This window comes from Gekko japonicus, unplaced genomic scaffold, assembly GCF_001447785.1.
Source record: "Gekko japonicus isolate JY-2015 unplaced genomic scaffold, Gekko_japonicus_V1.1 scaffold3599, whole genome shotgun sequence".
In the NCBI taxonomy this organism is placed as follows: Eukaryota; Metazoa; Chordata; class Lepidosauria; order Squamata; family Gekkonidae; genus Gekko; species Gekko japonicus.
Window position 1 is genome coordinate 3,443 of NW_015172125.1, and position 9,029 is coordinate 12,471.

Here is a 9,029-nt window from a genome sequence, read left to right on the forward strand (position 1 = left end):
AAACGCTTCAGTAGGGTTTCCCTGGGTAGTGGTAATTATAGCTCAGATCTATCCAACATCTCCTCTCTTGGGTCTAGACACTGGTTTGTGCAGCTTGGCTTGTGGACTAAATATCCTCTGAAGAAGGGGACCTTTCATCCAGAAACCACTGGAAAACAGTCTATCCATGGATCCAAATTTGTTGGCTGGCAAATCCTGATGTTTCTAAAGGGAGCCTCTTGTGGGGATAGCTCAGCTGTGCTGTGCGCAAGGGCATGCAGCAGGTGCAAAAAACCAAGACTTGAACCACAGTACTATTCCTTGACTCTCCAATGCATTGAGTGTTGGGCATATGAAATGCTACCCAGCCATAACAGTGTAGAAGACAAAAAGTGCCAGCCATGCTAGGCAGAGTTGCACCCTTCTTAGTCTGTTGAAGGCAACAGCCTCAGAAGGGTGTAACTCTGTTTAGGTTGTCACTGAAAGTGTGAGATTTGAGTAATCAGTGGTCCTGGATAGAAACTTAACGATTCCTTTTAACTTTGCATGTCCAGGTAGTAACCCCCCACCAATGCTCCCTCTAAGCTGTGGAGTCTTGTGAGCAAAAATTCTACTTTGTGAGCCACTGGCGTTAAAGCTGTGAGCGAGCGATCTGGCAACTGCATAAATGAGTTTGCTCTGGAGCCATCCTTCCTGAGCGAAGAGTAAAATGTGTGAGCTGTAGGCTAAAACACTGTGAGCTAGCTCACACTAACTCAGCTTAGAGGGAACACTGCCCCCTGCCACAATAATAGGTAGTATACATGTAGACATGGATGCTTTTCAAAAGGATAGTGAGGATAGTGAATGTGTGATAAGGCAGGGAGTTAGGTGGAAGAAAAATTTCCCCTCGTTAAGACCACCCTCCATAATAAAGAATCACTAGCCACAATGAATTCTAATTTAGCCTCATTGAAAACAGTGGAATAGGTCTTAATTGTGATTAATTTGTCTCATTAGATCCATCAAGGTACAGTTACAATTCAGTTTTGACGGACTGTGTTTCCCTCATGATGATGAGTAAATAGCAATCACAGCTATTTAAGCCCCTCTTTGTATAAATATTTTCTGTGTTCATAGCAGGCATGTGTTTCTGTATTCTACTGATCCCGGTTGGAAGGAACAGAGCCAAAGTGGTATTTTTAATTTCCCACTAAGAAAAGCTGTGTCGGACACATAATGGTGGCAAGAAACACACCATCCATTGCCTAATGATGGGCAATCCACCTACATCTGGCCTCCACTTTCCATGTGTTTTGAGCTTTTGCCAAGGAATGGTTGCTGGTGACAGGTGTGTCCCCAGATTACCTGTTACAGGACGGTGTTTTTCCCCCCTCCATGTACCCCACCACGTGTTGACACTGGGAGGCAGCATAGCCACAGGCGGTACCAGAAGAACAAGCCACTGTGCTCTGAGACCTCATAAACAACAGCTTTCCTGAGTTGGCTGGAGAATCTGGCAGGATGAATGCCTTCATGGCAACATCCTGGTTCTACCTACTGGACTCCCCACCATCCCAATGTCTTGGTCCCTGTTTAGAATGGGCAATGACCGCTCCCTTTGGATGTGCATATTTGTCTACTGCTGATACAATGCCCTTCTATGTTCATATGACTGTTGGAGAATAACAACTTGGGAGCAGGTCTCTAAGATATTAGGGTACGTGGACTCTCAAAGTGGGGAGGCAAGAAGGAGCAGAAGATCGCCGATTAACCCAACTGTGTACGACAGGCCTTTAGTGTAGGTGGCTTTGTTTTGCTATGTGACTAACCGGGGTGGATGTCTCAGGGAGGAGCTGAGGAACAGAAAAGCAGTCATTCTGGCTCACCTGCCTTCTCTGTCCTGTTTGCTGGGCTATTTCAACCTTGGTAGAGAACTGAATTCAACCCATTTCTCTCTAGAGGAGTGACCGGCTTTGCTGCTTGCACCTGTCCTTTGACTAATAAGCTGTAGAGGTTCAGGGCATCTGTCTGGGAAAGAGCCCTGTAGGCTGTCTATTGCTTCAGGGAAGGGAGCCAGCCTTTGACTGGTGTCAGGGCTGGGCTCTTCAGTCCTAATTTACATTCCTGGGCCAGGGTTTTCCCCATATTCAAATAAACACGCAGGGCACTCTTTAAAAGAAGAAACGGACTGCAAGAGCATGTACAGCTTCCTGTCATGTTCTTGTGAAAGCAGCTGGGCAGTTTCTCTCAGGTTCTTCTCGTAAGCAGAGGCCCTCCAAGAAGGGAAGCAACACTGCTGGCTGCTCCCATTCACTGCAGGTATTTGATACTCCTGTCATCCACAGCTGGACTTCTAGAGGGATCTTGCAGGGAGTATTCTCTCCCTGTAGGACAGTTTACTTGGAGAACAATACTGGGAAGCAAGGGAGAAGAGAAGTGGGCCAGGTGAATCTGGATGCCGCTGTGAGGATTTGAAAGTTGGAGCTTGTCTTGGTTCATGTGGGGGTGAGGTGGATCTGGGAGGAATGGGTCGCAATTGAACAAGGAGGGATCTTTTCACTCCACTGTTGTTTTAGTTGAGGAGGTGTGGTCAAACGGAGGTTCTTCTTTTCACCTTCTGCTTTGGGATCTGGTGTGTGTGTAGGAAAGAGACTCTTTTCACCTTCTGCTTTGGGATCTGGTATGTGTGGTAGGAAAGAGAATCCTAATGATGGAATGCTAGGCATCAGGATGGTTGGAAGTAAGTGTATGGTTTTTTAAAAAAAAACACTCAGTAACCTGATGAGTTAGGGGGCTGCGGTGGCTCAGAGGTTAAGACACTGAAGCTGCAGACCGGAAGGTCTGTAGCTCGGCAGTTCAAGACCCTAGTGCCGTGTGATGGAGTGAGCTTCCAGCTCCTGCCAACCTAGCAGTTCGAAAGTAAGAAATTGCAAGGAGATAAATAGGTACCGCTTCAGTGGGAAGGTAACAGCGTTCCGTGCGCCTTGGTGTTTAATCATGCCGGCCACATGACCACGGAAACGTCTTTGGACAGTGCTGGCTTTTCGGCTTGGAAACGGAGATGAGCACCGCCCCCTAGAGTCGGATTCACCTAGCTTTCGAGCAAGGGAAACCTTTACCTTTAACCTGATGAGTATGTTTTGAGGTGGTTGTGAACACATTGCCAGGTTATGATCAGAGTCAGGAACCATGAGATCTCATCAGGTAGGCATCTGGGTCTGAAATGGCTAGTTAAATATTGTGAGAATCGTTTTTTGGGGTCTGAACCTGTGCCTTTGTCTCATTACCTGGAATTCCATGATTAGTTAGCGCTATTGGTCTTTTTCTCCTGGGGCTGTTTTGTTTTCCTGCTTGTCCTACTGCCACTGGAATGCTTTCTCAGGAGTCTGTGAGTGATGTAACAGATGCCACTCAGGTGTGATTCATTACCCCTCCAAGAAAATTTCATATTGTGCAGACAAGGCAGGGTATGTACTTCTGGGCCCAGTTCATGGTGCAGCTAGCTACCGTTCATTTCACTGGGGCTTGGGATACACAGCTACCGTTCATTTCACTGGGGCTTGGGCCTGGGGCCTTTCATGTGTATCCTTGAATGTGCAGGGCTAAGTACTTTGTGTGTGTGAGTGTAAAGCGTTGTCAAGTCGCAGCCAACTTATGGCAACCCTGTAGAGTTTCCAAGGCAAGAGATGAGCAGAGGTGGTTGCTCATTGCCTTACTCTGCATAGCAACCCTGGATTTCCTTGGTGGTCTCCCATCCAAATACTAACCACGGCCAACTCTGCTTAGCTTCTGGAATACAACGGAATTGGTCTAGCCTGGGCCAGGCAGGTCAGGGCAGTAAGCACTTTGCAGAAGTGTTTTTAAACCAGGCTTTAAATCATTTTTAATGCAAATGTGAAAACTACATTGGTGAGAACAATCTCAGTGTCTGCTCTGCATTCTGTCCTATTTTAGTATTCACTTGTGGTACAAACAGCTCAAGGCAGGCTTAAAGGTGACTTTTGCATATCTGTTGCTATAGACTTTATTACGCTTTATTACGCTGATAAAGGGTTGTGTTTTAAGATAATAAACTGAATTGGAAAAGCTCCCAGTTCACACCTCAGCCCTGAACTGTCTTGGAGAACCTTCCCTATGAGGAAAGGCTGACCAGTCTGGGCCTTTTAGTTTAGAAAAGAGACAACTAAGGGGGGGGATATGATAGAGGTTTATAAAATTATGCATAGGATGGAGAAGGTTGACGAAGAGAAAATGTTCTGCTTCTCTCAAAATGCTAGAACTCAAGGACATCCAATGAAGCTGTTGGGCAGTAGGGGGTCAGGACTGATGAAAGGAAATACTACTTTGCACAGAGAGTGATTAAAATATGGAATTCACTGCCAGAAGATGTAGTAATGGCCACAGGAATAAACAGCTTTCAAAGAGGTTTAGACAGATTCATGGATGATGGGTCTATCAGTGGCTACTAGCCATGGTGACTGAGAGGAACCTCCACATTCAGAGGCACTAATCCTGTGCCAGGAGGCAACATCAGGGGAACACCTTCAGCCTCTATGCCCTGTTGTCGGCCCTCCAGAGGAACTGGTTGGCCACTGTTTGAAACAGGATGCTGGACTAGATGGACCACTGGTCTGATCCAGCAGGGCTCTTCTGATGTCCTGATGTCTTGGTAGCCTTATGCAAATTATTATTTGCAGTCTCCATAGCTCCCCCTTCCCACACCAGTTTGGGGCTAATTAAATCAGTCTACCTTAAAAGGTTGGATTACTGCAAATTATATAGTACTGAGTATGAATAGCTGGCATTCATGAAAGGCAACTGAAATATTTTGTGAGGTTTGAATTATTCTTGGTCCAAGGGAGTGTGACAGGTGTCGTGCTGCTGTCAGCTTTTATTGAGAAAACTCTTTGCATTGACACTTCCTTCCACAAATGTGTGGCTTTTCCTGCAACAGCAAACTGTTAGGGATTTTGGTGTGTCTGTGCCTGCAACAGCAAACTGTTAGGGATTTTGTCTGAGTGCACCATGGTTCAGAGAAGCGCTAGCTGTGTTGTGCTAGGTTGGGGGGGGCAGATTCAAAAATGGATTGCACCTATAGGTAGATAAGAGCAGGCTATTGAGAAAACTCTTTGCATTGACACTTCCTTCCACAAATGTGTGGCTTTTCCTGCAACAGCAAACTGTTAGGGATTTTGCCTGAGTGCACAATGGTTCAGAGAAGCCGACACGCTAGCTGTGTTGTGCTAGGTTGGGGGGGGGCAGATTAAAAAATGGATTGCACCACGCGTTACTCCTATAGGTAGATAAGAGCAGGGTTTACTGTGGATGTGTGCAGAGTATAACATCCTTTGTGCTCAGTGCTGAGTGGCACTGGCATGATGCAAAGGGCTCCTGGAACTCACCCTGCACCAACTGAGGTCATTAAGCCCCCAGACCAGTGTCTGTGCTGTGAGAAATTCCTCAGCTCATCAAGCCCATTTTGGAGGAAATGGTCTGTTCCTCTTTCATACTCTGAATACAGTGACTGGATTTGCATCACAGGCTAGAAGTTACAGCTCATTAGAGGAAGTTGGGGAACACTGAGGAGAAGAAGTGTGGTGTCCTTTTGAACTTCCCCAACCCCACCTTCAGCTCCCATGATGGGCATTGATACATGGAATACATGGTGTTGGGGGGGGGGGGGGAGAAAGGTGGGAGGGGGGGGGGGGGATTCTCTTCTGTCTCTCCTCTGATTTTCTCCTGAACTATTCTGAACTGTAGTGGGGGAAAGGCTTCCATGCTTCCTGAAACATTGTGATACGTGTTCTCACCTTGTGAATGTTTGGCTGTGTTGAGATCAGGATTGGACCATTTTTCTTGTATTCACTAAAATACTTTCATCAAAGCAAAGGACACTGCTATTAACTACTTTGTCCAGCATTTTTTTTTTGTGTGTGCTTGTAAGCATCCTGGCAAAGGGGTAATAAAACTAGTCTACCTTCCAGGAAATTTTCTGAGTAAAAGACCATTAAGAAGATTCAAAGTTTCCTTTCTCTACCTGCTCTTTTAAATGAATGCAAAGGGAAGGGTAGTCAGAAGGCGTGATAGTTCATTTTCTAACAGCAATTAAAATCAATGATTTTCACCTGCAAAATGTCTTATAAATCGATTAGAATAGGCTCATATCAGAATTTCTTTTCTCTTTCCACATGTGTATTAGTGTAGGAGGGGACATGGCAGGGGTATATATCTGTGAAGGGCTTGAAGAAGAATAGCAAGAATATAATATTAATTACAAAACAAAGTAGCAGCAGCCTAGGCTGATGAAGCATGTTGGGAGGACAGGGATAGAATAATGTTCACAAGAGAGAGGCCTCCCTCCTACTACTGTCGCTTGTATACGTGACTGTTGCTGTCACCCAGAAATTCATTGACTGTACAGAGAAAGGTAGGAGTGGTAACTGGACTTGTTGGTGTCATTTTTGGGGGGCCTTCCAAATCCCTCCGCTTAGAGTGTGTCATCAACAAAACAACTTGGGAGTCAGGACAGAGTGTGATTATTGTAACATGTGAATTTACCCTGTGGCTCATTCTGTGACACCCACTTCTAGGAGATTAGTGAAGAAATGGACTTGGGAGTCAGGACAGAGTGTGATTATATTGTAACGTGAATTCACACTGTGGCCTAATCGTTACAAATGATTGTGGCTCATTCTGTGACACCCACTTCTGGGAGATTAGTGAAGAAATCGTTTCTGCTGGGTAGCTCTGTTAAGTCTGTAGCAGAACAAAATTTGAGTTCAGTAGCACCTTAAACACTAACATAAGCTTTCATGAGTCAAAGGTTCACTTGGTCAGCTATTGAGGAAGTGGTGCATTTTGATCAAGAGATGTGTTGAAATAATAATCCCATGACCAGTTCTCTATTTTGTGTGTGTGTACCTTCTCACACACCCTCTCTCACTCTGTCTGCCTCTCACACAGTGTTCTTTAAATTGGCCATTGATGTCAACTGCATGAGTAGCAAAGAAAGTGTATTTCTTGATGCTTGTGAGTGAAATTCTGCAGTTTTTCTGCTGTAAGCTACCTTTCACAGTTTTGCCATGCTGCTGATTAATGCACATTCCAACAAATTCCCTGAAAGTGATCCGTGCTGTAGGCAGGCATTTAGCTGGCACCCCATAATTGGCAGGAAGGAGGTGTAAAGCCATAAATAGGCCACCAACCATCTGGTCACTTCAAAACACCCTACATCAAAAATTGTACACTAAATATAGGTGATTTTGGTCAGGTTCCTAGCTGGCTGTTGTAGAAAGGTGGGGGAGTAGACAACTAAATGTAGGCATTCAGCTGGTCCTGAGATCTCTTTTGTATGCTACAGCCAGACTGTCCAGAAGTTACCTGTGGAGTAGAATATAGTCCTGGTGGTAGAATTCCAAGTATTCTGACTTTCTCTTTTCTATTGGCTGAATGTTTCTAGTTCTCAGGATTAGGGAGAACCATATTTTATCTTTTGCTAAAGGAGTAGAAATCCACATGGGTGGAGTCATCTTCCATTACCCTTCTTTACATTGAAAATGGGTGGAGTCATCTTCAGGCCTGCTGCCTCTTCATGAACATAATAACCATGTTAAATACGTCTGTAGGGTCTACTCAAGAAGTTACTCTGTGCCTCTGTGTAGTTTAGACCCATCCTGACCAGAAGCTACATGATTATTTAACTTGGTTGTCCAGAAAAACAAGACCATTCAGTTTCAAGCAAATCTCCAAAATACTGTATGTATTGACTTAGTGATTCCTAAATGTCATCAGAGCTGATAACACAGGCTACATATCTGCTACATGTTGTTTGAACTGGTGCGGCCCTTTGTGAAAACCATGATGCAAACAAGGTCTAAAGGTATCTCAGCAGCTGGGTGATGAGTAGGAAACAAGTGAAATGGTTTAGCCTCTTCCTTTAGCTGGGTCTGCATCTACCTGTGTATGCTAAATGAATTTCCATTGTGGGGAGGAGGTCTCTGTTCCATGCATTGGGCTGGTTATGGAGGATACTGCAGCTGTTCCTATTTGGGACCGATCCAGGCCAAGTAAGGAGTACTGAGAAGGTTAGCTTTCCTGGAACTGATTGTGCATGCAAGTCTGCCTCATTGTCTTTGTGCTTTTAGGAGCATGTCAAGCTCTCTACATCCCTTGTAAAGTTTTGCTGCTTGGTCTCCTGATAGTGAGAAGAATGGGCTCCGTTTCAGAGATGCTCGCAGTGGTCCCCCTCCACCAGAGGCCTGATCTTCTGGAATCCTGTGCTGACCTCATCAATGAAGAGTGGAAAAGGAGCAGGACTTCCCGCATCCACTCCCTACAGAGGTCCACCAATGACTTTCCCATCTGCCTGGTGCTGATTAGAACTCCAAGGGCAGAGGAGGAGGTCACTGAAGAGAAACTGGCCAAGAACCAGTGCCAGCTCCTGGGGCATGCCAGGCTATCCCGCGTGGTTGGGCACCCTAAAAGCTTATTTGTGGAGACGGTTGTGGTCCCCAAAGCTATTCGTGGAAAGGGTTATGGGAGGAAACTGATGGAAGCTGTTGAGAGTTACGCCAAGGCCCGTGGCTACAGTCATCTGCACCTCACCACCCATGACAAGCAGCATTTCTATGCCCACCTAGGCTATACATTGTCTAAGCCTGTTCAGTGTGCAGGATTTGTGAGTTCTCTCATCCCTTTGGAGTTTTTAGAGAGCTTGTCTCCTTCTCAGCATGCAAGATCTGGAAAAAACAATCCAGGTGCATCCAATGGTAGCAAAGCTGGAGCAAATCTCTGTCCATTACCCTCTTTCTCCTCCTCTTTCTCCTCCTCTTTATCCTCATTAGCTCCACCACCACCATCACTACCACCCCCTCCACTGTATCCTGCTTGCTCTCCTGACTCAGTAGATGTTACTATTTCTTCCTCTCCCCAGCTAGCAGCTTCTTCCCACAGCTCCTTTTCCCAGCCCATTAATGCTACAATTCAGCCATCCCAATCACCCTCTGTATCGCTCTTTGCAAATTCCTTTAGTGCCGCAACTGCCCCACCCCCTCCTCCACCACTGCCTC

At 45.7% G+C, this 9,029-nt stretch overlaps 1 protein-coding gene across 1 annotated transcript in view; it reads left to right on the forward strand.

Annotated features, from left to right (window-relative positions):
- Nucleotides 1–8,764, forward strand: part of NAT6 (N-acetyltransferase 6 (GCN5-related)) — a gene marked incomplete at its 3' end in the record, with an annotated part of 12,188 nt that extends 3,424 nt beyond the window's left edge. Inside the window, exon 2 of the mRNA XM_015420994.1 lies at nt 8,163–8,764. Within this exon, the coding sequence (XP_015276480.1) occupies nt 8,171–8,764 (594 nt within the window). The remainder of the gene's footprint in view (nt 1–8,162) is intronic.
- Between the last annotated feature and the right edge of the window lie 265 nt (nt 8,765–9,029).